This window comes from Anolis sagrei, chromosome 4 (genome assembly GCF_037176765.1).
Source record: "Anolis sagrei isolate rAnoSag1 chromosome 4, rAnoSag1.mat, whole genome shotgun sequence".
Classification (NCBI taxonomy): Eukaryota; Metazoa; Chordata; class Lepidosauria; order Squamata; family Dactyloidae; genus Anolis; species Anolis sagrei.
This window is the reverse complement of record NC_090024.1, coordinates 241,266,812-241,294,518: the sequence shown is the minus strand read 5'-3', so window position 1 is coordinate 241,294,518 and position 27,707 is coordinate 241,266,812. Positions and strand designations below refer to the sequence as shown.

Sequence of the window (27,707 nt, the reverse complement as noted above, 5' to 3'; positions counted from 1 at the left end):
CTGGTCCAGGCTATTTGGCAGAGCAGATCATTCTCTCTGTCCCACTATCACCAGAATCACTGTTGGTGGGGATGTCAAAGAAAATATTATCTGTGGCTGTCCTAGAGTCTGGAATTCCTTTTCTAGAGAGTCAAGGATGGCTTCCTCGTTGTTGTCCACTGAGAAGTGAAACCTCTTTATTCTGTTAGGCTTTTAAAACAAAGTTTCTGAAGAAAGCTCTCCTTCACTGAATGTCTTTAAAAGAAGCTGGACAGCTACTTGTTGGGCATGTGATAGCCTATGAGGCCCTTGCAGCTCTATGAATCTCTGTATTTCCATGGAAGTTTGAATTCTAAAATCCCAGAGTTCTAGTTCAATACTCATACAACGACACCACACTGGCTCTAAAAGATAAGGTTTTCTTGGCCAGATTCCTTCAGAGGTGGTTTTGCCCTTGGCTGTATCTTAGCCTGAGAGATGGTCACTTGCCCAAAGTTACCCAGTGGGTTTCTATGGCTGAACAGCGATTCAAACCCTAGTCTTTCAAAATTCTAGTCAAATTCTCCAAACATTACACAACTGTGGTTATCAACAGTCTAAGTAAGTATGTATTGCTTTGCAGTTTAAAAAAGGTTTAAAATCAGCTGAATCATGGGTGGTAAGTTGCATAATACTCTTTGTTCTATATTAAAGATAACAATTGTCATGTCAATACATCCATATTGATTTCACAAACTGATCTAATTTGCTAGAAGACCCAAACAGCACTTCCCTTACACTGTAATGAAAAGGAAACAGCTCATGTGACATACCTGGACGAAAAGCTGCCTGCATTTTTAGTAGAGCTTCATTGCAGTCGGCTAAAAGGTACTTGGTTTTTCTATGATAGATGCGTACCACTCCTAATAATAGATGTCCTGAGGTTCGCAATGCAATTGCACACTTGGGGAAAAACATTGCAGTTATTTCATTTTGAGAAAAGTATATCATAAGAAAAATCCTGTCAGATACCACCAAAAGTTTATCTACTTCAGCATTTCCCTCCATTTCCTCAATATCAAGTGCTTCTGACAAACCCTTAAGAAGAAAATAAAGACCAAGCCTCATAAGTAACAGAGCTCTTGTGCATTGTGCTGAAATTCCTGGTGAGCCGAAAGGCAATAAATAAATGCTTCCAGTGTTACTATTATTTCTTACAACAAAAAATAGTTCTCCCAAACTGGCTTCTTGGGAACTCAATAGCATATTATTTATGCATCTGGAGCTTCAACTTCTAATAGTTGCTGACAGCCCTTTCCATGAATTAGTCAAATTCTCCTTTAAAGGAAGCCAAGTTAATGACTATTTCCATATTCTATAGCTCAAATCCCACAAGCAGATTGTAGCACTGTGTCATAAAGTACTCTTTTTGGTGAGTCCCAAAACCAGTTCTAGAACAGAGGAAATGTTCTCTACATGCTTTTTCTATGTAGAGTGTTTTGATTCTTTCCCACTTCCAACCTTAACTGTCTATCTTCTACAAATACTAATCTTTCCTTATATCTCAGTGTCAATAGTTACGTTTCTCAATTATTTTCAAATAAGGACGTTTCACCATGGGCACAAAACATTGTGTGATAATGGGCATATTTAAGTACACAGGTGTTTTCTACGACCATTAGAGGTAAGTTTTGTTATTGCTGTATGCCTTCAAGTAATTTCTAACTTAGAGCAATTCTGTCACACTGTATTCTACTACTGAGAACATGTGATATTCCCTGGTAAAACCTCTTTTATTCATTCCCTTTATGTGCTTATGAAATGAAGAAAAAAAGGGCCACATAGACCTTCTTTGCCCCTGCCCACAACTCTGCAATCCACAAACTCCATGGAATATGGGAAAATGGCTTTTCCTCAATATGATGGTTCCCCACATTAGCAACGATTAGCACTTTTCACCAAAGAGATTTGGTGTGGGTTTCTTTGCCTTTACAGAAAACTAAATGTAGATGCAAGTGTACATTTACCAGAATGTTCTTTCGGATATTGCACACACCCCTAGAGAACTAGAAACATTTACATTTGTATGACTGTCCAGGGCTACCTAGATGTGTTCCTTTTGGTGGTGGTGGTGGGGGGGGGGGGTCTCAGGAAGATGGGAGTCTCTGCTGTTTCTGCCTGTCTTCTGCTATGTGCTAAGGGAAGGTATCTTCTGAGCACTGGGCCACATCAAGAGAGAGTATGCCACAGTAACTGAGGCAGCAAGGTCCTTATTGCTTTCAGGAGCCCCAGTGCCTTTCCACCCTGCAAACAGCTCTGCATGAGTCCCAAGAAGTAGTACACTTCTCACTCTTGTAATTGCTTTCAATGTTTCTTCTTTTATTTTATTACATTAATATTAATTACTTTTTTGTTTTAAATGCTACTTTTTAAGGGGTTTCACACAATGAAGGACGAGGCTTAAATGAGTGAGGTTTTAAATCAATAACAGGTGAAAACACTGGGCATGTTAGGTTCTTGTGGGTTTTTTCGGGCTATAGGGCCATGTTCTAGAGGCATTTCTCCTGACGTTTTGCCTATAAACTGGGCATGTTTATAGACATTCAGATAGCATTTTCTAGATAGAAGATTCTAGCATACATTTTGGGGAGTGGGTAAATCTATGCCATCTCGAAGCAAACAGGGGTTTAGAACTCTTAGTCTACCCCCGACTGAACTGAACAAACAGTACTGTTACATGATTTTAATCATGTTGAGTAAAACCTTGGGGGCATTTCTGCTGTTTTATTCAAAGAGACATACCATACCTTTGGGGAAAGTATCTTTTCAATAGTAGTCTCTAAATTGCACTCAAATATATGAGCTTTTGTTAGTTTCTTGTCCCAGTGAGCAGCCAGCCATATCTTGGCCAAAGGCCCACGCTTATTCATCAGCGGTTGCATGTAGAACATTTTGCCAATATTATGTTCTCTAACTTGGTGCGCTAGAGGAGGGGGGGAGGGAGGAAGAAAAATATTTTAAATGTTGAATGTGTCATTTTGAATAATTTTTACAGCTATTAAACAAAAAACAACAAGCAAGTTTTGTTTTAAATAATTGTGAACAGAAGGGGCTTGTTCTTAGATTTCCAAGTTCTGCAGGCAGGTAATTCAAATCAGATTTCCAACAATTCTGCTGATTGCATATACAAACTAGAAAAACAACAGAATTAGATACTTGTGTATAGAATATCATCTATATATTACAGGTGCATTTCCATTTAAGGCAAATATACTGAAATTGTAAAATGCTTGCCAAATAACTTCATCTTAAATAAAATATGTAATTCCTTCTGTGAACAATGGAAACAATCAAGTTATTATTTGTTTTCTACATTTCTCTTGTAAAAAAACCCTCTTTATAATATACATTATAAAGGCTGCTATTTTCCAACACTGTAATTCTGATCACACTCATATGGAAGTAAACCTCATTAATATTACCAGAACCAATGTGTAGGCAAACATGGTTAGGCTTTGTATAAATACAATTAGTTTTAGGAGCCATAGAGAGGTATTTTCTGAAAAAACACAATAAACAAAATAGAAAAAGAATATTTTAAAAATAATTTCTACCTCATTAGGAGCGCCTGGTCTCTTGAAGAAAGTAAAAATATGGCAGAAATGGAGGAGACCCAGTATGCGAGAAAATAATAAAGACTTGAGAATAATAAAAAAAAACAACAACAGAAAGAATGCATAACAAAAACAAGCTTGCTGGATCAAAGCAGTAGAGTGCTTCATTTTGCTTTACCATCACTGGAATTGTCTAGGAAGCCCAGAAACAAGGCACAACAGGACAGATGGCAAAATAAAAGAATACATGCATTTCAAGGGAAAAAAATAGAATCCTTTGGAAAGCTTCTTTATTTAGTATTAGGCATGTTTTTATCAGATTACATTTAGAATGTTGTGAATATAGGATTGCATATTGCAAAACAGAAGAAAATAACTATCTAATCTTGTACCACCCAGTGTGCATCTTCCCCCCTATGTCTCCTATTTTGCTATCAATTCAGGTAGGAACTGTCCCATGCTGCCCTCCTCCAACAGCTGATGTCAAAGGTTCTTTTGTACAAAGTGAGTAAGTATGATGGTTTACTACAGAGGACTCAATGTGTATTCTAAAAATCATAATAATGAGCTGTGGGGTGACCTTGGAATGAAGCAGGTCAATAGGAAGTCCTATTACATCCTACAGGTGAATAAAGTGTCTGCCATTATAGGATGCCTTCCTATGACTACAAAGAGATCCTCACCCATAAACTATGAGGTTTGGTTAAGACCACTGCTGCCTATATTTTCCCTCCTGATAGGACTTCTATAACCTCCAAGAACAACACAGCAGGTAAAGATTTGTTAAGCTGCACCTCTGAATTTAACAGAACCTGCCCCAAAATAAATACCAGCAGAAAAGACTTGCTTTATAAGACCAAAGATTCATAGAATCATAGAGTTGGAAGAGACCGCATGGGCCATCCAGTCCAACCCCCTGCCAAGAAGCAGGAATATTGCATTCAAATCACCCCTGACAGATGGCCATCCAGCCTCTGTTTAAAAACCTCCAAAGAAGGAGCCTCCACCACACTCTGGGGCAGAGAGTTGCACTGCTGAACAGCTCTCACAGTCAGGAAGTTCTTCCTAATATTCAGATGGAATCTCCTCTCTTGTAGTTTGAAGCCATTGTTCCGTGTCCTAGTCTCCAGGGAAGCAGAAAACAAGCTTGCTCCCTCATCCCTGTGACTTCCTCTCACATATTTATACATGGCTATCATATCTCCTCTCAGCCTTCTCTTCTTCAGGCTGAACATGCCCAGCTCTTTAAGCCACTCCTCATGGGGCTTGTTCTACAAACCCTTGATCATTTTAGTCACCCTCCTCTGGACACATTCAAGAACTTCAACAGTTCCCAGCACACAACTGTGAAAATAATGATCAACCACAGTGCTAGGAAATAATTAGTGAAAAATAAGTGGCATGACAGAATTAATCCCTTTTGACAAAGTTACATTATTAATCTAAACTAATGGAGTGGATGTGCTTTTCCAGTGTAACTGCAACTATTGTTAGTTTTGATTCCTTTTATAGTTGCTTTTATAATTACATGGTTTGGTTTCACCAAAAGGTGGGAAAGGATTGTGCCGGCTTGTGCTGTCCTCATATTGTGTTATTTATGCTAAGTTGATAATATTAACACTATGTTAAAAAGTTTGAAAAAAATGTATGTTCCTGATTTGAAAGTTTAATTGTGTGGTACTTATTTTGAAAGTAGTTGTTCTACTCCAAAACTTTCATTTTTGTGACTGCCACAAACAATGTTGAATCGCTTGAGATATTCTTTGGAAAACTATAGCAAAATCTACTTGCAGGATGTCTCTCACGCAAAATACAGTTTTTGCAGTTTAATAAACCTTTTCCATGTTTTTATGATAGACCCAATTAGGAAATGATATATATAACCCAGGAACAAAAACTGTGTTACATAATGTAATTTATTTATTACCCACCTCTTCTTGTGGCTCAAGGCGGGGTACAACATGGTTAAAACAGTGAGGTAAAGTAAAACATGATTAAAATACATATAACAAATATATACAGATAAAATGCAGATTAAAATTCACCTTGCAAGTTAAAATTGACAAGTTAAAATTGACTGGATATGTTAATGACAAGGTAAATAGGCCACTGGTTTGAAACATTTAGATATTTTAACAGTTGCATTTCAGAACTGGGAAAATAAAAGCTTCCTATAAAAACTTGTAACAGTAACAACATTTGAGGTAATAGAACTATCACAGTAACAAGTGACATTGGCCCCTTCCACACTGCTATATAATCCAGATTATCAAAGCAAATAATCCATTTGATCTGCTTTGAACTGGATTATATGAGTTTACATGGCCATATAATTCAGTTCAGAGCAGGAAATCTGAATTTTACTTGGAAGTGTAGAAGGGGGCTCAGAGGGACCCAAAGAATCCATGAGGTTTTGCTTCCGTCCCTGCTAATTGAAGGCCCACACAGCTATATATACCAGAATATCAAGGCAGAAAATCCCACAATATCAGCTTTGAACTTGGTTATCTGAGTCCACACTGCCATATATTCCAGTTCAAAGCAGACAATGTGGGAGTTTATTCAGCTGTGTGGAGAAGGCCAGAAAATTCCTGGAGCTTCAAGACCTAACCCAACTACATTAGATTACAGACCAAAACAAATTACTTTTTTATAATAATGATAATAATATTTATTTATTTACTGTATTTATACCCTGCCCTTCTCACTCCGAAGGGGACTCAGAGCAGCTTACAAAAGGCACAATAATAATAACCTTCCAGCCATTACCTTTCTTGACTCTGCCCCGGGGGTCAAAGGAATATTCTTCTGATCCTGGAAATAGCACAGCCTTGGAATCTAGCACAGAAAAATTAATATACAATTAACCAATGATACATCTTTCCAACTCCATAACGGAGTTTTAGTTCTTTTTAAAAACCATCATGACCAGTGGCCATATACCTTGTGGCAATGAATAGCATCACAATACCGTATTCCTTTAATTGTAAGATGTACCCTAATTTCAGTCCTTCCGCCAACAACAAATCACATAAGATACACCTGCGATTCGAAGATGCAGCCCATTTTTAGAGATGTTTTTGGAAAACGTGAATCCCCACAACCATTTGGAAAATGGAATTCATAACTGGGTGGTTGTAGGTTTTTTCGGGCTATATGGCCATGTTCTAGAGGCATTTCTTCTGACGTTTCACATGCATCTATGGCAAGCATCCTCAGAAGTAGTGAGGTCTGTTGGAACTAGGAAAAAGGGTTTATATATCTGTGGAATGACCAGGGTGAGACAAAGGACTCTTGTCTGCTGGAGCTAGGTGTGAATGTTTCAACTGACCACCTTGATTAGCATTTGATTGCCTGGCAGTGCCTGGAGCAATCTTTTGTTGAGAGGTGATTAGATGTCCTTGTTTGTTTCCTCTCTGTTGTTGTGCTGTTCCAACAGACCTCACTACCTCTGAGGATGCTTGCCATAGATGCAGGTGAAAAGTCAGAAGAAATGCCTCTAGAACATGGCCATATAGCCCGAAAAAACCTACAACAACCCAGTGATTCCGGCCATGAAAGCCTTTGACAATACATTGAACATCTCTACGGGAATTCATAACCTTTTTGGAAAGTCACTGGTCAAGGAAAGGCATTTGAACAGTGATGTTCACCAGCATTCATGCAAGGCAACTAGGTCTCTCAGCTGTTAAACTGATGTACCTAGGTGCGTCTTTGAACTGTCAGGGACAAAGACATGCCAATGCACAAAATATATATTCAGTAGCAGAGTCTCAGAAGTGTTCTTTGAAGTTGCCCCAAAACATCTACTCTCCATTAAAATATAATTTACATCATGCTCTCAAAATAAACAGTCTTCTTTAAAAGTAATATAGTTGGTTTACTCACAAAACTTCATGTATACAACATACCAGCACTTTACTCATTAATCCAGTTACAATAGGATTTTAAGTAGATTTTCTGTGTATGTAATACAGGGCATCTTCCTTAGAAACAATAGTTCTTAGCCCATTGGAGTCTGCAAGCATACATCCTACTGAAGCCTAAACTGTATAACTGTACTCACTGCTTCTGATACAAATGAATGGCTTCTACTCTAAGACTCTAATGGCAAACACTGTTCTAAAATGGAGCCATAGTCCTGAACGTGTCTAGATCTGATCACATGGTCTGCAGCCCTTTCCACAACAAAGAGGACAAGTAAAATCTGAAACAAATACACACATTCAATTCTATACATAAGCAATTCTATACATAAGAAATAACTAGTGAAGGATTGAGAAGGTTGCAATTTCCAACATATGTTTATGTAGGAAAAGAAGTGAATGTTAGACCTGAAGAAATACAGTTGTACTTCGAGGATTTGTTTTTGACTACAAGGATTTCTTTCCTGGAAACTTGCTACAGACATACACTCCACAGAAAAGACTGGTCCACAGATCACTATTTTGAGTCATTATTTTACTAATCCTAGCAGTAGAGAAAACAATTTTCAACCATTTCTGTTACACATTTTTAGTATTTCCTAATAGATAAACCAAATACCATTCAGAGAGTCTGTAAATAGCATTGTCTTAGACTAGAAATAGTCTTTTCAAAAAGAAAGCATGGCTTTCCATGAAGGGAAGGTTTTCTAGACTGGAAACTAGAGGTGCCTCCTGTGCCTTAAATACTTGTATCTAAGAAGGAATATCCACCTGTGTTGCTTGGCATCCAACCAGGAAACTTGTAAAACTGATTGAAATTCCTTCTCCTACACAATCATTAAAGCTACAGGGACCCCCTTTAGTTTGTACTGTGGTAATCCTAGTTTGTTGTTAATTCATTCAGTCGTCTCCGACTCTTCGTGACCTCATGGACCAGCCCACGCCAGAGCTCCCTGTCGGCCATCACCACCCCCAGCTCCTTCAAGGTCAGTCCAGTCACTTCAAGGATGCCATCCATCCATCTTGCCCTTGGTCGGCCCCTCTTCCTTTTACCTTCCACTTTCCCCAGCATAATTGTCTTCTCTAGGCTTTGCAGTCTCCTCATGATGTGACCAAAGTACTTCAACTTTGTCTCTAGTCTCCTTCCCTCCAATGAGCAGTCGGGCTTTATTTCCTGGAGGATGGACTGGTTGGATCTTCTCGCAGTCCAAGGCACTCTCAGAACTTTCCTCCAACACCACAGCTCAAAGGCATCTCTCTTCCTTCGCTCAGCCTTCCCTAAGGTCCAGCTCTCACATCCGTAGGTGACTACAGGGAATACCATGGCTTTGTCTAGGCAATGGATCTTTGTTGCCAGTGTGATGTCTCTACTCTTTACTATTTTATCGAGACTGGACATTGCTCTCCTCCCAAGAAGTAAGCGTCTTCTGATTTCCTGGCCACAGTCTGCATCTGCAGTAATCTTTGCGCCTAGAAATACAAAGTCTGTCATGGCCTCCACCTTTTCTCCCTCTATTTCCCAGTTGTCAGTAATTCTTGTTGCCATAATCTTGGTTTTTTTTATGTTTAGCTGCAACCCAGCTTTTGCACTTTCTTCTTTCACCTTGATTAGAAGGCTCCTCAGCTCCTCTTTGCTTTCGGCCATCAGAGTGGTGTCATCTGCATATCTGAGGTTGTTAGTTTCTTCCAGCAATTTTCACCCCAGCTTTGCATTAAAGCCCTGCACATCGCATGATGTGTTCTGCATACAAGTTAAAAAGGTTGGGTGAGAGTATGCAGCCTTGCCGTACGCCTTTCCCAATCTTGAACCAGTCTCCTGTTCCATGGTCAGTTCTGACTGTTAGTCCTTGTACAGATTCTTGTACAGATTCCTCAGGAGAGAGACAAGGTGGCTTGGGATGCCCATCCCACCAAGAACTTGCCACGATTTATTATGATCCACACAGCCAAAGGCTTTAGAATAGTCAATGAAGCAGAAATAGATGATTTTCTGAAACTCCCTGCCTTTCTCCATTATCCAGCGGATATTGGCAATCTGATCTCTCGTTCCTCTGCCTTTTCTAAACCCAGCTTGAACATCCTAGTTTAGATGGGCATTTTTGTTTATATATCTTCTCCAAAACCATTATATCAAAGATTAGATTGTGAAGAGTATTCACCCAATTCTCGCTTCCCAAATGATTTGCTTTATTTATTTATTTATTTTGTATCAAAAGCATTGCATGCATAACTATAACACTAATAAAAATAGAAGGAGCACAAGTGGCTAAATAATTTTTGACTAAAACCTGGTAACAGCAACTGCGTTGTCTGTGGCTTTAAACAATTCCTACTCTGTGCATGAGGCAGGGCATTGTGGACAAGCATACAGGCGCGGAGTGGTTTGTTCTGCTCCACAGTCGCACAAGGTAGAGGATTCTTTTAGGTAGTTCCATTTCGCTAGGTTGTCTTTTTATCTGCCCACTCCACTTCTGAGTCTGTTCAGGGATTTCCAAGTGCCCGTTCTTGGTTTGTCCCTGGAGACAGACCCTCAAGGGGACCATCCATTTGGCATTTCCTGGTTTAGCTGCCCAGAGGGATGCTCTTGCTATTGCTGGGAGAACATTAAGAGGAGTGGTGGTTCTTATGAAGCTTTTCCTTGATTTGAGTCTACTGGGAGGAGGCAGATAGCCATGCAGTGGGTGGCTGGCTTTCAGTATTCAAGTTTATTTCTCCCACAGTTAGCAGCAACTTCCCGTTGCACATTTGGGGGGGGGCAATGCAGCTAGCTTGTAGAGTCTATTATCAGGTATAGGTTTGAGACATTCTGTGATTATTCTGTATGTTTTATTCAGTGCTATGTTCACCTGCTTCACGTGAACAGACTTATGCCAAACAGGGCAGGCATACTCATCAGAGCCAGGCCTGATGTTCTTATTAATTTTGGGTCTGCGCCCCATGTGCTGCTAGTAGGTTTTCACAGGATGTTATTGCTGTCAGAGGAAGAGACTATTGCCTGCTATTTAGTGGGTTGCTGTGAGTTTTTCAGGCTGTATGGCCATGTTCCAGCAGCATTCTCTCCCAATGTTTCACCTGCATCTGTGGATAATGGCATCTTCAGATATTCTGTTGGACAATATGTACCTGTGGAACCATGTCCAGGGTGGGAGAAAGAACCTGTGTCTGTTTAAAGCAAGTGTGAATGTTACAATCAGCAAGCTTGAATAACATGAGTAACCAGGAAGCTGCAAAGTCAATCAGTGAGGGTATCTGCCTTGCCTCAATAGCTTGAAGGCACCCTCTGTTTGGAAGGTGTTAACTGGCACTTGGATGTTTGCTGTCTGCAGTTCCCGTTTCTGAGTGGTGCTCCCTATTTACTGTCTTGATTCTGGTGTTTTTTAATACTAGATTTTGTTGATTTCCATGGTTTCCTCTTTTCTGTTGAAATTGTCCACATGGATTTCAATGGCTTCTCTGTGTAGTCTTGACATGATGGTTGTCAGAGTGGTCCAGCATTTCTGTGTTCTCAAGTAATACCCTGTGTCCAGGTTGGTTCATCAAGTGCTCTTCTATAGCTGACTTCTCTGGATGGCTTAGTCTGCAATGCTTTTTGTGTTCTTTGATTTGAGCCCAGTTTGAAAACTCTGACCTTAGTCCAGGCACTGCATTTGGTGGAAACAGTGGTCCCCAACCTTTTTTTTAAAACCAGGGACCATTCTGCAACGTTAGTACTAAAAAGGTTACAAATGAGTTTTTGGTCAACTATATATTCGGTTATATATTCAGCTCCAAGAAAAATGCAGGGAACAAAATCAACCTCTGTCCATGGCATTCATTGGCCTTGCAAAGGCATTCGACACAGTGAATCGCAGCACTCTCTGGACCATCCTCCAAAAAATCGGGTGCCCAAACAAATTTGTGAACATCCTGTGGCTCCTCCATGATGGCAACAGTCTTGGACAGCAATGGCTCCCAAAGTGACCCATTTAAGGTGGAATCAGTTGTCAAATGGGGATGTGTTATTGCCCCAACTTTATTCTCCATCTTCATCGCTATGATACTTCACCTTGTTGATGGAAAGCTTCCCACCGGAGAGGAAATCATCTTTCGGACAGATGGCAAGCTGTTTAACCTCAGCAGACTGAAAGCCAAAACCAAGGTTACAACAACATCTGTTATAGAACTCCAGTATGCTGATGACAATGTCGTCTGTGCTCATTCAGAAGAAGATCTACAAGCCACTCTAAACACCTTTGCAGAAGCATACGAGAAGCTCGGCCTGTCATTGAACATTGAGAAAACCAAAGTGCTGATCCAGCAGTCACCAGCCAACCCCTCTCCTATGCCAGAGATACAGCTTAATGGTGTAACATTAGAAAATTTTGACCATTTCCGCTCCCTTGGCAGCCACCTCTCCACCAAAGTCAACATCGACGCCGAAATACAACACCGCCTGAGCTCTGCGAGTGCAGCATTTTTCCAAATGAAGCAGAGAGTGTTTGAGGACCAGGACATCTGTAGGGATACCAAGGTGCTTGTTTATAAAGCTATTGTCCTCCCAACCCTGCTATACGCCTGCGAAACGTGGACTGTCTACACATGTCACATGCAACTCCTGGAACGATTCCATCAGCGCTGCCTCCGGAAAATCCTGCAAATCTCTTGGGAAGACAAGCGGACAAATGTCAGAGTGCTGGAAGAAGCAAAGACCACCAGCATTGAACGATGGTCCTCCGCCATCAACTCTGCTGGACTGGCCACATTGTCCGGATGCCCGGCCACCGTCTCCCAAAGCAGTTGCTCTGCTCCGAACTCAAGAACGGAAAACGGAATGTGGGTGGACAGGAAAAGAGATTGAAAGATGGGCTCAAAGCCAACCTTAAAAACTCCGGCATACACACTGAGAACTGGGAAGCCCTGGCCCTTGATCACTCCAGCTGGAGGTCAGCTGTGGAGGTCAGAATTTGAAGAGGCACAAATGGAGGGTGAAAGGGAGAAGTGTGCCAAGAGGAAGGCGCGTCAAGCCAACCCCGACCGAGACCGCCTTCCACCAATGCCCTCACTGCGGAAGAAGATGCATATCAAGAATAGGGCTCTACAGCCACGAATGGACCCACAAGAATACTGTGTGGGAGGTTTGGCCCAATTCTATCGTTGGTGGAGTTTGGAATGCTCTGTGATTGTAGGTGAACTATAAATCCCAGCAACTACAACTCCCAAATATCAAGATTCAATTTTCCCCAAACTCCACCAGTGTTCACATTTATTCTTGTACAGTTTGGTCCAGATCCATCATTGTTTGTGTCCACAGTGCTCTCTGGATGTAGGTGAACTACAACTCCAAAACCAAAGGACACTGCCGACCAAACCCTTCTAGTGTTTTCTGTTGGTCATGGGAGTCCTGTGTGCCAAGTTTAGTCCAATTCCATCGTTGGTGGAGTTCGGAATGCTCTTTGATTGTAGGTGAACTATAAATCCTAGCAACTACAATGACAAAATCAATTTGAGTGATGCCCACCAAACCCTTCTAGTGTTTTCTGTTGGTCATGGGAGAACTGTGTGCCAAGTTTGGTTCAATTCTGTCATTGGTGAGGTTCAAAATGCTCTTTGATTGTAGGTGAACTATAAATCCCAGCAACTACAATTCCCAATGACAAAATCAATTTGAGTGATGCCCACAAAACCCTTCTAGTGTTTTCTGTTGATCACGGGAGTCCTGTGTGCCAAGTTTGGTTCAATTACATTATTGGTGGGGCTCAGAATCCTCTTTGATTGTAGGTGAACTATAAATCCCAGCAACTACAACTCCCAAATGACAAAATCAATTTGAGTGAAGGACATTCATTGGGTTGTTAGGTGTCTTGTGTCCAAATTTGGCGTCAATTTGTCCAGTGGTTTTTGAGTTCTGTTAATCCCACAAACGAACATTACATTTTTATTTATATAGATGAAAATGATATAATAATATCTATTAAATAGATCATGACTGGATAGTTAAATGCAGTGACTGTTTGTACCTGAGGGGAGAAAAATGTAACTTCTTGTGTAGCTCTGAGGTAATAATAATAATAAGATAGCTTAATGCTATGTCTGTCTGTACCTGAGGGGAGAAAGGGTAACTTTTTGTGTACTTCTGAGGTAATAATAATATACTAATTATGATAAAGGAGTGGGGAAATGGACATTAATGTGAATTAAGGCTATCAACCACACTCTTGAGTTGTCACATTAATTTTCCCGCCCTCACAAAGCGCGCCTTTTGAAAATTCTCTCTCAACAATTAGAACGCCCCAGTTGCAGACTGCGCATGCGCGGAAGGGAAGACGCAGCCGCCTTCGCTTCTCGATTCCAACCCTCTCAGTTCCACCCCTCCCCCCTCCGTACGTCAATCACGTTCGAACTTGGGCCGACCGTTAGAGCCGGCTCGAGACGCATCCGCCACGGCGCATGCGCAGGGTATAGATGACGTCATCCAGCCTGTTTCTCCAGGAAGAAGAGCTTTCCAAAGCTGTGCTGTTATACTTGAATATTGTTTTGTTACTTTGTATATTATGTAGATGGGTCAGTTTGTTTCATACTATATTGCATTTTACCTGGGTATTTTGTTTTACAATTGTATTATACGGTTTAGCATTTTATTATTGTTTCTTTCCCATTTACATTATTGTTTCTTTCTCATGTACATATTCATATGTTTAGAGACATCTCCAGCTCATCCCCTGTTTGGGTATCAGCCAGCACGTCAACGACTTAAATCTAGAAATAGTTTTGTAAGATCTACAGAGACACTCGCTGGAACATTTCAGCAAGCGAGAGTCCAAAAGTGGCAGGCTCAAACCCAGAACCTCAACCAATGGCTGATACCAAATGAGAGACTCCCCCCTGGGCACACAGAGGACTGGGCGACTTGGAAGGCGTTGAACAGACTGCACTCTGGCACCACGAGATGCAGAGCCAACCTTCAGAAATGGGGCTACAAAATGGAATCCTCGACATGAGAGTGTGGAGAGGAGCAAACCACTGACCACCTGCTGCAATGCACCCTGAGCCCTGCCACATGCACAATGGAGGACCTCCTTACAGCAACACCAGAATCATAGAATCAAAGAGTTGGAAGAGACCTCATGGGCCATCCAGTCCAATCCCTATCTGCCAAGAAGCAGGAATATTGCATTCAAATCACCCCTGACAGATGGCCATCCAGCCCCTGTTTAAAAGCCTCCAAAGAAGTAGCATCCACCACACTCCGGGGCAGAGAGTTCCACTGCTGAACGGCTCTCACAGTTAGGAAGTTCTTCCTCATGTTCAGATGGAATTTCCTCTCTTGTAGTTTGAAGCCATTGCTCCATTGCGTCCTAGTCTCCAGGGTAGCAGAAAACAAGCTTGCTCCCTCCTCCCTGTGGCTTCCTCTCACATATTTATACATGGCTATCATATCTCCTCTCAGCCTTCTCTTCTTCAGACTAAACATGCCCAGCTCCTTAAGCCGCTCCTCATAGGGCTTGTTCTTCAGAAGCACTCCAAGTGGCCAGATACTGGTCAAAGGACATTTAATCAACTACCAAACTCAAATTTTATATCTTTCTGTTTTGTTTTGTTTTTTTGCTTTTTTCTGTTAGAAATGTAATATAATCGACTGGTTGCACTGACACGATAAATAAATATACGTATTCATATGTTTAGTCATATGCAACCCACTCTAGTAATCCACAAGACAACATGGAGTAGTGCAATGACAATTTGGAATGGCCATGGATTATGGTTTTGGATTTTTGTTCATTCGTTCCGTCGCTTCCGACTCTTGGTGACCTCATGGACCAGCCCAGGTCAGAGCTCCCTGTTGGCTGTCGCCACCCCCAGCTCCTTCAAGGTCAAGCCAGTCACTTCAAGGATATCATCCATCCATCTTGCCCTCAAAAGTCTTGATCTCAAGAGTCATAGTCCAACAAGCCCTATGAGGAGCGGCTTAAGGAACTGGGCATGTTTAGCCTCAAGAAGAGAAGGCTGAAAGGAGATATGATAGTCATGTATAAATACGTGAGAGCAAGCCACAGGGAGTAGGGAGCAAGATTGTTTTCTGCTTCCCTGGAGATTAAAACACGGAACAATGGCTTCAAACTACAAGAAAGGAGATTCCATCTGAACATTAGGAAGAACTTCTGATTGTGAGAGCCGTTCAGCAGTGGAAGTCTCTGCCCCGGAGTGTGGTAGAGGCTCCTTCTTTGGAGGCTTTTAAACAGAGGCTGGATGGCCATCTGTCAGGGGTGCTTTGAATGCAATATTCCTGCTTCTTGGCAGGGGGTTGGACTGGATGGATGGTCCATGAGATCTCTTCCAACTCTATGATTCTTTTATTTAAACCACCACATACTGGCTCTCCAGCAGAACTTACTTTTAAGTAAATATGCATAAGATTGGGCTGTTCAGTGGCATTTTGCCATCACAACTGGTGTTAACTGAAAGACAGCTAGGAATAAGTGTTGTTGTTTATTCGTTCAGTCACTTCCAACTCTTCATGACCTTCTGGCTCAGCCCAGGTCAGAGCTCCCTGTCGGCCGTGACCACCTCCAGCTCCTCCAAGGTCAAGCCAGTCACTTCAAGGATAACCTCCATTCTCCATCCATCTTGCCCTTGGTCGGCCCCTCTTCCTTTTTCCTTCCATTTTCCCAAGCATAATTGTCATCTCTAAGCTTTCCTGTCTCATTATGTGGCCAAAATACTTCAACTTTGTCTCTAGTATCCTTCCCTCCAATGAGCAGTTGGGCTTTATTTCTTGAAGTATGGACTGGTTGGATCTTCTCGCGGTCCAAGGCGCTCTCAGAACTTTCATCCAACACCACAGTTCAAAAGCATCTCTCTTCCTTCGCTCAGCCTTCCCTATTATGGTTTTGGATAATGTGATTTTAATAAGTATTTGGTTTAATATGTTTTTAATGACTGTTTTAATGTATATGCTTACTTTACGACTAGTCGTCCCCTGCCACGCGTTGCTGTGGACCGGTCTGTGTATACGTGTTTTGTGTGTATATATGTGTGTTTGCATATATATGTGTGTGGTTTTGCGCATGCGTTGTAATGTTGTTGTTTTTTCTTTTTAAGTCTCTTCTGTATTTTTCAGTGTTTTTTTATGAGTGATGGTCACTCGTTGGCCTGATACATGGATTGTGTCCACATTTGGTGTCAAATTGTCCAGTGGTTTCTAAGTTATGTTAATCCCACAAACAATCATTACAATTTTATTTATATAGATGTATGTATGTCTACATGGCACTGAATCGTTTTCTCTATATGTAAGCTGCCTTGAGTCCCTACAAGGTTGAGAAAGGCGGCGTATAAATATGGTAAATAAATAAATGAATTATTATTATTATTACTCCCTATATATATTACTTACACACACACATATATATTGTATGCCTTTGAGAAGACTCAATTCTTTTCAGCTCTTATATTTTTGAAGTGTACATCAATGGTGTATCTAAATAGTAATAGTAAATAAATAAATAAATAAATAAATAAATAAATAAATAATGTACTACCATCAATGGAGTCTCATAGAAGAGTGAGCCTATAATACCTATTTTTATTAATACTACTGATAGATAAAGTTATATAGCTCTTCTATGAGGTTCCATTCAAAAAGGCTGACGAAAATTTCAAATCCCTTGCAACAAATAGGACTAATCCTAAATGCGCGTGTTAAAACTATTGGGATTTCTAGTATTGATGAGGCAGTCTTAATGGGATAAGTATATCTATTGAGTCGTATACCTACAGAGAGGTGATGTGATAACTGTATTAAAATTTGACTTAAACCTTTTATTACTGGACTTCCGGACACTTTGTTTATATATTTCGTTAATCTTTTAGATGTCAGAAGATGCTGCTGGTTTTTCAGAAAAGGCGCTCCTCCTCAAGAAAGTATTAGAAAATGTTTGGAAATGGAACTGATCACATCTGGACAGCAGGTGTCGCCCCTTTGCAAAGAAACACAATGACAATTCTGGAAATTTGGGGGAGATTTAAATACATTCAGGGCATCTGATCCTCTCTGATCTTGGAAGGAATAGAAGCCCTGATTAGTGCATTTGGATGGGAGACTGTCCATAAATAATGCCAAGCTGCATTTCAGAGGAAGGAATTGGCAAATCTGACCTCTGAGCATTGTTTGCTTCGCTTTGCATCTCAATCAAGAGATAAAAGAAATAATAATATGTTGTCGAAGGCTTTCATAGCCAGAATCACTGGGTTGGTGTGAGTCTTTCGAGCTGTATGGGCCATGTTCCAGCAGCATTCTCTCCTGATATTTCGCCTGCAGGTTGATAAACCAATCTGGACACAGTGTTATTTGAGAACACAGAAATGCTGGACCACTCTGACAACCATTATGTCAGACTGCACAGGGAAGCCATTGAAATCCAAAAGCATGTGGACAACTTTCAACAGAAAGGAGGAAACCATGAAAACAAACACTATCTGGTTACCAGTATTAAAAACAAAACAAAACACCAGAATCAAGACAGTAATAAGGAACACCACTCAAAAACGGGAATTCCAGACAACAAACAATCAAGTGCCAGTGAACTCCCAAACAGAGGGTGCCTCTAGGCAACAGGCCAGGCAACCCCTATGCAGATACCTTCACTGATTGACTTTGCAGCATCATGGCTACTTATTCAAGCTTTTTAATTGCAACATTCACACTTGCTTTAACAGGCAAGGTTCTTTCTCCCACCCTGGACATTATTCCACAGGTATATATATACACTCCCACTTGCTTCACTGCTAACAGAACCTCTCAAGATGCCATTAGCCACAGATTCAGGCAAAATATCAGGAGAGAATGCTACTGGAACATGGTCATGAAGCTCAAAAATAGCAACCCAACAATAATCACCCTGTGAATTTAATCACACTTCTCTGATTCTTAGAGGTCTCGGACCAGATGAGTTTGGCAGACATACACACACATGCACACATTAACATGGCAAGGCAATTTTAATGGCCAAAGTATGTGAGCAGAGGATTGCTGTCCGTTAATCTGAAGTTTAAAAGGCTGTGTTGCTGCGTATGTGCCAAATGTTTTCCCGGTTGGGTGTTAATATTGACTAATGGAGGGTCCCCTGCTGGGAATTAGATTTCGGAGATGGATTACATTTGCCAGAGACGCGATTGAGGTCAGAGGGACCCGGCGGAGCAGAAAGGGAAAGAGCTGCGGAGGAACAACGTTAAAGGCAAGGCAGGTGCAATGGCTTTTATTGCCAGGGAGATAGCAGAACCCAGTTCAGTTCTAGGGTCCCTTTCATACTGCAGAATTATAGCATCATAACTTAAGTGTTGTGTATTAATCCCATGTAGCATGGAATTTGCCATTATAGGCACTCCCAAGTTACAACAAAGACCTGACTTAATGATTCCTAGTTAAGAACAGAGTGAGACAACAGGAAAAGAGAGGAATCTTCCCCTCAGGAGGAAGGGAAACCCACTCCTGAAAGAGTGATCATCATGGGGAAAAGGGTCTCTGCTGAAGCTTTATCCCCAATCCTCGTTTCCACAATAAGCCATTTTTTTCAAAATCCAATTCTCACAGAGACAGAAAGTGAGGGACACCGACAGTGAAGAAAGCCAAGTATCAGAGGTTTCTTTGTATGTAAAACATTCATCAACCTTTTTGTCACATTGACCATTCCTAGGTTAACAGGATTTATATTGTGGCTCCCAATTCTGAATCTCCAATTGCTCTTGGATTACAACTCCCATCATCTTCATTCCTAAACCTGATGGGCAAGTATAAGTGAATTGGCGATACTGGTGGACCTTACTTACGTGAGTCCTCGTTGTCCGAGTAAGATTGTCCTCCAAGTGCGGTGGGCACATAGGTTGCTGCGGTTTATGCGGAAGCTAACCAGCAGACTTCCCAGCCCTCTGTTGATCCACACAGAGTAAATGAGTCAGAGTAAATGAAAAAACAAAATTTATTCTGGAGTAACAGAGTTAAATAAGCAGCTTTTACAAAAATATCCAGCCTTGAAAATAACTCAGTCCATTGCAGAAAATAATTCACACAAAGTCAAAGTCATTAAACCCATGCATCTTTTGCTTCCTCAATGGTGCAAGGAATCTTGAAGTAAATGGTTTAGGAACTTCAGCAAGTCCTGTAGTAAGTCCATGATAGAAGTCCCATCATCATGGAAGTCCCATCCATATGAAAGTCCCCAACATAATGAAAACCACCAGGAAACACTCCTCATGATATACTCCATGCAGGGAGTGGTTTAAACTTTATTGCTTAATTATCTAGGTGTTTTTCCTCAACACACACCCACACAGGAGATGATCCTTGCAAAAACCTAACCATACATATCCATATACTGTAACATAGGTGACTGTGGAGCCCTATTCGTGACCCGCAATAATATTTATAACGCAGGGACAAAAATCATGTTACATAGTGTAATATAACTACATACATATGAATTGATTCTAGAAAGCCCAGTAAATGCATTTGCAAGACCCAAGTAAAGTAGTTGTTGACTGGAGCTCTTGGAGGGCTCTCGTTCATTGAGCTGCCATAAGTCGAAGCCAGCTTGAAGGCAATTCAAAACAATAGAAAGCTCCATTTGGAAATGAAAAAATACGGAGAACCACCACAGTGGGATACTAAATGATAATGAGGAGGAGAAAAAAGACAGGAGCAACTGTTGAAGCCAAGTTGAAAACTCATTTAAGCTCAAAAGTGGGCTAGTTCAATGTTGAAAAGCAGCTACACTCGAAACAGAAAAATGCAACAAGGTGTTTTATGATCAGACAAAATATACAAAGGGAATTCAGTTGTTTTCTGTGTGAAAGATCACCAAGTCCACCAAACGGATGCCCTACAGGTGATTTGGATCATGATTCTGTAGTTGGGGGGTTCTGGGAGTTGTGTTCCAACAGATCTAGAAGCTATGTGAAGACGGTCCTAGATTTGACTTAACTTGACATCTTGACCCAAGTCTTTCCAACTTCATTTCTAAGTTCCAAAACCCATCTTTCTGTACAGCTGAAATGTCCATAGCAGCTCTTCCCACCTGCCAGAGAAAGAAGCGCCCTTTTGAAACAGAGCACTGACTCCTCTAGCGGTTCATGGCAGAGAATTCCTCCGTCCCCTCCTGATTTTGGAGGACCTTCTTGGGGAAACAGGACCACCCATGTCTTCCGAACTGGACCGGGCCCTGGATGCAAAGCCATCCCTGCTTGGGTCGGAGCTCTCCCAGTCCGCACTCTCCACTTTCAGCTCCCGCAAAGCGGTGTGCAGTTGCAACAGCTTCTCCAACAACTGCTGGTCTTGCAGCTGCATTTCAGCCTGGACAAGGAAACAAAGAAGAGATAAAAGGATTCCAGTTCTCCCTAGTCAGGAATGGACAGGGTTGCCCTGAATATGTGGTGGGATCCCTCCATTAGATTATGAGGCGGACTAAGTTACCAAAATTGTCCAGAAATCTTTGTTTTGACTGTAATGGCAAAGTGTTTATGGATGCTGTAGTACAAAAAGGTAAACATTCAAAGATTAGAGGTTGTCCCCACATTGGAAGTTGTGCGCATAGGCAAAGTTTGGCCCTCCAAGTGTTTTGGATTTTAACTCCCACAATTCCTAACAGTAGGTAAGCTGTTAGCAATTCGAGTTGAAGTCCAAAACACCTGGACTGGAGGGCCAGTTTGCTCATGCCCATTTTAAGTTGATTCCGACTTAAGCTATTCTAATGCAAACCTATCAGGTTTGTTCAGAGGAAGTTTGCCATTGCCTTTCCATTGAGGCCCCATTTACACTGCCATGTAATGACATTTCATAATGCATCTTAACTATATTGAACTGGATTATACGAGTCTACACTGCCATATAATCTAGTTCAATGCAGTTAAACTTCATTTTGAAACTGCATTGCATGACAGTTCAAGTGGAGCCTCAATGGAAGGCAATGTCAAACTTCCTCTGAACAACCCTGATAATTTTATATTAGAATAGCTTAGTCCAAAACACCTGGAGAGCCGAAGTTTGCCCATGCACACAACTTCCAATGTGGGGACAACCTCTAACCCAGTGGTTCTCAACCTGGTGTCCCCAGATGTTTTTGGCCTTCAACTCCTAGAAATTCTAACAGCTGCTAAACTGGCTGGGATTTCTGGGAATTGTAGGCCAAAAACATCTGGGGACCCCAGGTTGAGAACCACTGCGAGTCTAACCTTTAAATATTTACCTTGTGGTGTATTATCAAAGCCTTTCATGGCTGGAATCACTGGGTTGCTGTTGGTTTTTCGGGCTGTATGGCCATGTTTTAGATCAGTGGTTCTCAACCTGGGGTCCCCAGGTGTTTTTGGCCTACAACTCCCAGAAATCCTAGCCAGTTTAGCAGCTGTTAGGATTTCTGGGAGTTGAAGGCCAAAAATATCTGGGGACCCCAGGTTGAGAACCACTGTTCTAGATTTACCTTTTGGACTGCATCATCCATAATCTCTTTGCTATTACAGTTAAACTACATTTTGAAACTACATTATATGGCATTGTTTATTGGGCCTGAGAGAGGCTGTGATGTGCCCAAGGTCATCCAGTGGGTTTCAAAAGTCAAATAGAGATTTGAAATTTCAGGAATTGGTCCAACACTCAAACCGCTACACATCAGAGCTCTCCAACATACTCCCTGTATACTTTGCAACCTATATCCAAGCCACTGGAGAACGGCAACCAAAATGACGAAATGTTTGGAAGACAAGCCCTACAAGGAGCATCTTAAGGAGCTGGGTATGTTTAGCTTGGAGAAGAAAAGGTTGAGGGGATGTGAAAGCCATGTTTGAATATGGAAAAGGATGCACTTTGAACTGCAGTTGCACCCATTGATTTGAGTATTTTAGCCAAGGTGAAAAGTGGGAGGAGGAGAGAGAATTTGACATTTTAAAAACTGGGTTGTTGTAGGTTTTTTGGGCTATATGGTCATGTTCTAGACGCATTCTCTCCTGACGTTTTGCCTGCATCTATGGCAAGCATCCTCAGAGGTATCTATGGCAAGCATCTTCACTACCTCTGAGGATGCTTGCCATAGATGCAGGCGAAACATCAGGAGAGAATGCCCCTAGAACATGGCCATATAGCCCGAAAAAACCTACAACAACCCAGTGATTCTGCCCTTGAAAGCCTTTGACAATACATTTTAAAAACTGCAATAGCAGAAAAGCTGGGTTGCAGCTAAACGTCAAAAAAACCAAGATTATGGCAACAAGAATGATTGACAACTGGGAAATAGAGGGAGAAACCGTGGAGGCCGTGACAGACTTTGTATTTCTAGGTGCAAAGATTACTGCAGACGCAGACTGTGGCCAGGAAATCAGAAGACGCTTACTTCTTGGGAGGAGAGCAATGTCCAATCTCGATAAAATAGTAAAGAGTAGAGACATCAGACTGGCAACAAAGATCCGCCTAGTCAAAGCCATGGTATTCCCTGTAGTCACCTACGGATGTGAGAGCTGGACCTTAGGGAAGGCTGAGCGAAGGAAGATCGATGCTTTTGAGCTGTGGTGTTGGAGGAAAGTGCTGAGAGTGCCTTGGACTGCGAGAAGATCCAACCAGTCCATCCTCCAGGAAATAAAGCCCGACTGCTCACTGGAGGGAAAGATACTAGAGACAAAGTTGAAGTACTTTGGTCACATCATGAGGAGACAGGAAAGCCTAGAGAAGACAATTATGCTGGGGAAAGTGGAAGGCAAAAGGAAGAGGGGCCGACCAAGGGCAAGATGGATGGATGGCATCCTTGAAGTGACTGGAATGACCTTGAGGGAGCTGGGGGTCGTAACGGCCGACAGGGAGCTCTGGCGTGGGCTGGTCCATGAGGTCACGAAGAGTCGGAGACGACTGAACGAATGAACAACAACAACAACCAGGAAGATCCCTGCCAATTCAGGACAGTTGGAAGGCATGTCCCCACAATCTGCTGGTTCCTACTTATCACTGCAACACAGGTAGTAAACTACTACTACTAACTGGTAATAAAATAATGAGAGGAGAGCGTGCTGTGATTTAGGGCAGTGCCTGGTTGAAATATCTCTTTACTAATTACACTCATCATGTTAACTGCCTTGGCTCAATGCTCTGGGATCCTGGGAGTTGTAGTTTTGTTCAGAAGAGAAAGCTGAAGAGCTTTGACGTCAGTAGCTCCCAAAAGATGCAGTAACAGATTATGCAGGAATTCAACAGGTGTTTCCATTACTATTCAGCACCCATTAAAAGCCTTCACCTGTTGAATCCCTGCTTGCGGTGTCACAACCGCTTCTCTGATGGATTGAGGATGATGGTCCTCAAATTTTGCAAACTGTCTTTAGAGAAGTCACCCAAAAGGCAGACAGATCTGGTTAAGCATGGGGCAAATTTATTAGTTTCACCATTATTATTTGCATTCCTATTTTTAATCAAGGTTCTCTTTGTTCCCCCCTGGTGATGGAGAAATTCATTATGAATCTGTATTTCATCCTGTGCTCAAAAAGAGAAACCAATGATGGCAGGGAAATTACATGTGTTCCCATTTTCACTGCTCTAATATATATTCCATCTGCTTCTATTTTCACTGCCAAAAATATTTCTGTTGGTTAACTCAGAGGTCTCTGTTCTTTTTTGTTGTTGCTGTTTGCCTTCAAGTCTTTGTATGCTTATGTGAATCCAAAAACGAAACAGCTTCTTATTTATTTATTTACAACATTTATATGCTGCCCTTCTCACCCTGAAGGGGACTCAGAGCGACTTACAAGATATATGTACATATAATATATTATATTATTAGCATAGAACAATATCATTATTAGCATAGTACAATATCAGTATTAATGGTTACTATATTGTATTATACCATTATATTGTAATATTATTAGTAATATAACATATAATATATATAATTATAATATCATTATAATTATTAGTATTATATTGCATTACATCATAATATTATAAATATATGTATATACAATATATTATATTGTTAACCAGATCAGCTCAGAGGTGGTTTGCCTTTGCCTTCCTCAATGGCTGAATGTGTATCTACCTTGTCAATTAATGCAGTTCAACACCAATTTACTTGCTGTGGCTCAATGCTGTTGTGGTTTAGTGATGCCTTTAATCTTTTCTGCAAAAATACGCTGGAGTCTCACCAAATTACAACTCCCAGGATTATATAGCATTGAGTCAAAGCAGAGAAAGTGGTGTGAATTTTTTGTCAGTACAACAGTGTAGTTGCATCCCTAGACTGACTCACTCAAGGTCACCTAGTGAATGTCCATAGTCAAGTTGAGATTTGAACACGGGGCCCGAGTCCAGCATTCAAACCACTACACAATGAATTGGAGGAACATTTCATGGGAAAAATAATGCGGTAACATTTAATCCAGGCATTCAAACCCAAGTTTCTGAGAGTAAGCATAAAAAGCTCTAGATCAAGATGCATCAGCTTAACCTCACATTTGATTTAGGATGCATCTACACCATTGAATTAATGCAGTTTGACATCCCTTGAACTGCCATGGCTCAATGCTATGGAATCCTGGGAGTTGTCGTTTAATGCAGCACTAGCACTCTAAGGCAGAGAAGGCTAAAGACCTTATGAAACTATGACTCCCAGTATGCCATTGCATTGAGCCATGGCAATCAAAGTGGGGTCAAACTACATTCCAAAATAGAAGAATTTTGGAACAGTGTCACTAAAACCCAAACCAGAACGAATGCATTCATAAAGTCCAGAGGGTTAAACCTTTCCAAGTCCTTTCGATCCATGAATATGAAGAAATGTGTGGAATTTTGGAAAATTCAGGTCAAAATAGACATGAAATCCCCTGGACTTACCAGTTCTCTCCTCAGCCATGCCAGGGCTTCTTCGATCTGGACTTTCCGCTGCTCCTCTTCCAGTGACATGATGAGGACAGGAAGCTTTCGAGGCAGGCCACCAAGCGAAGAGGTGAGAGATGGAGGGATTCACATGGGCCTTGGAGACTTGTAGCCACCCCCTTCTCTCCAATGGCTCCCACCTCCTTCTCCTCTTCCTCCAGACGCTCTAAAGCTCTTGCAAAGCAGCTACGCAGCATTTCTCTCTCTCTGCCATGCGATAGCACTGTGCTGCCAGCAACTGGTGAGAATGAATGCCTTGGCTTTGAATGGGAGAGCTGCTTTTGTGTGGGGACAGGACATTTTTCTCCTTCAGCCAGTGGCTTTTGGGGGTAAAGGACCCACTCCACCTTTGAAATCTAGATTTTGAAGGAGCTCACCCAAGTGCTGAAAACTACTCCCCCTTCCCCACTTAGGCTGAATCAATCAATCAATTAGAGCAATTGCTGTTGTTACTTGCCTTTAAGCACAATGCAATTTTAAAGCTATGGATACAATGAATAAGAGGAAATTTCTATTTTAAGAAGTGTAGCATTAAAATAGACTTAATAATATAGTTGAATTAAAATACTACATATGCCTGCCCCCATTTAAGGTTTTACCTGTTGCATATATGCCTCGGTGGCGCAGTGGGTTAAAGCGCTGAGCTGCTAAACTTTTTGAGCAAAAGGTCACAGGTTCAAATCTGGGGAGCGGCATGAGCTTCCACTGTCAGCCCTAGCTTCTGCCAACCTAGCAGTTCGAAAACATGCAAATGTGAGTAGATCAATAGGTACCGCTCCGGCGGGAAGGTAACAGCGCTCCATGCAGTCATGCTGGCCACATGACCTTGGAGGTGTCTATGGACAATGTTGGCTCTTTGGCTTAGAAATGGAGATGAGCACCACACCCCAGAGTCAGACATGACTGGACTTAATGTCAGGGGACAACCTTTACCTTTACCTATGATAAGAGTGATTTGATAGTGAAATTTGCTGCTGCCTTAAAAGTCTGGTGAAGTCTCCTTCTCTGGAGGCTTTTAAGCAGAGGTTGGATGGCCATCTGTTGGGACTGGACTTAATGTCAGGGGAGAACCTTTACCTTTACATAAAAATAGACTTAATAGTACAGATGAATTAAAATACTACATATGCCTGCCCCCATTTAAGGCTTTACCTGTTGCATATATGCCAAAAGCCTAAAGCTTCATAAAATACAATTTTGGCCATCCTTCCACTTTTGTGGTTTTGATTTTTTATGGATTTGGTTATTCACATATTTGATTGTAAATGTAATCTCTAGGTCCACAAGTGTGACTCTATGGTCAACTGGGACCGGATTGTTGTCTTTTGCTACTCTGCTTACAGAGTTATGGCTCAGGTAAAAACAGGGAAACAAAAGAACGCCCCAGAAAGCATTGAGGTGGGCGAGGATGTCATGATGGAGAACCTCTCTCAGGCTCTGTAGGTCCCCCAATGTAATTATGTGGTCAGTTTCTAGGAGAGATTGAACACAGAATGTATTTATTTATTTACTACTAGCTGTCCCGTGCCACGCGTTGCTGTGGCTCAGTCTGGTGACCTGGAAAATAAAGTAATGAGAAAGTAGGTGACTGTGGAGCGCTATTCTTGACCTGCATGTTCTCCCACAGTGAGTTTCCAGGTAGAAGGCAATCCCGGCCGGGGTTGGCTTGATGCACCTTCGTCTTGACACATTTCTCTCTTTCGCCCTCCATTCGTGCCTCTTCAAATTCTAAAGCACTGCTGGTCACAGCTGACCTCCAGCTGGAGCACTCAAGGGCCAGGACTTCCCAGTTCTCAATGTCTATGCCAGAGTTTTTAAGGTTGGCTTTGAGCCCATCTTTAAATCGCTTTTCCTGCCCACCAACATTCCATTTTCCATTCTTGTGTCCGGAGTAGAGCAACTGCTTTGGGAGATGGTGGTCGGGCATCCGGACAATGTGGCCGGTCCAGCGGAGTTGATGGCGGAGGACTATCGCTTCAATGCTGGTGGTCTTTGCTTCTTCCAGCACACCGACATTTATCCGCTTGTCTTCCCAAGAGATTTGCAGGATTTTTCGGAGGCAGTGCTGATGGAATCATTCTAGGAGTTGCATGTGACGTCTGTAGATAGTCCATGTCTCGCAGGCATATAGCAGGGTTGGGAGGATAATAGCTTTATAAACAATCACCTTGGTATCCCTACGGATGTTTCTGCTTCATTTGGAAAAATGCTGCACTCGCAGAGCTCAGGCGGTGTTGTATTTCAGTGTCAATGTTGACTTTGGTGGAGAGGTGGCTGCCAAGGTAGCGGAAAGGGTCAACATTTTCTAATGTATACACCATTGGAGAGGGA

At 41.7% G+C, this 27,707-nt stretch overlaps 2 protein-coding genes across 2 annotated transcripts in view; both read right to left on the bottom strand.

The window, feature by feature from the left end:
- RAD21L1 (RAD21 cohesin complex component like 1) overlaps positions 1-2,937 on the bottom strand; it is a 30,615-nt gene extending 27,678 nt beyond the window's left edge. Inside the window, exons 1-2 of the mRNA XM_067468268.1 lie at positions 2,766-2,937; positions 792-921 (exon numbers count right to left, since the gene is read on the bottom strand). Coding sequence (XP_067324369.1) covers positions 792-921; positions 2,766-2,909 — 274 coding nt within the window. The 5' untranslated portion in view covers positions 2,910-2,937. The remainder of the gene's footprint in view (positions 1-791; positions 922-2,765) is intronic.
- Positions 2,938-20,257: 17,320 nt separating this feature from the next.
- On the bottom strand, positions 20,258-25,739 carry C4H20orf202 (chromosome 4 C20orf202 homolog). The gene is made up of 2 exons (XM_060771463.2): positions 25,335-25,739; positions 20,258-20,822 (listed from the first exon to the last, which is right to left on the bottom strand). Exons 1-2 carry the CDS (start codon positions 25,401-25,403, stop codon positions 20,601-20,603), a joined length of 291 nt encoding a protein of 96 aa, XP_060627446.2. The 5' UTR covers positions 25,404-25,739; the 3' UTR covers positions 20,258-20,600.
- Positions 25,740-27,707: the final 1,968 nt, after the last annotated feature.

Coding starts and splice junctions, on each gene's coding strand:
- C4H20orf202 (XM_060771463.2), bottom strand. CDS start 25,403: ATGTCACTGGAAGAGGAGCAGCGGAAAGTCCAGATCGAAGAAGCCCTG. Junction 20,823..25,334: donor CATGGCTGAGGAGAGAACTG/GTAAGTCCAGGG, acceptor TTCCTTGTCCAG/GCTGAAATGCAGCTGCAAGA.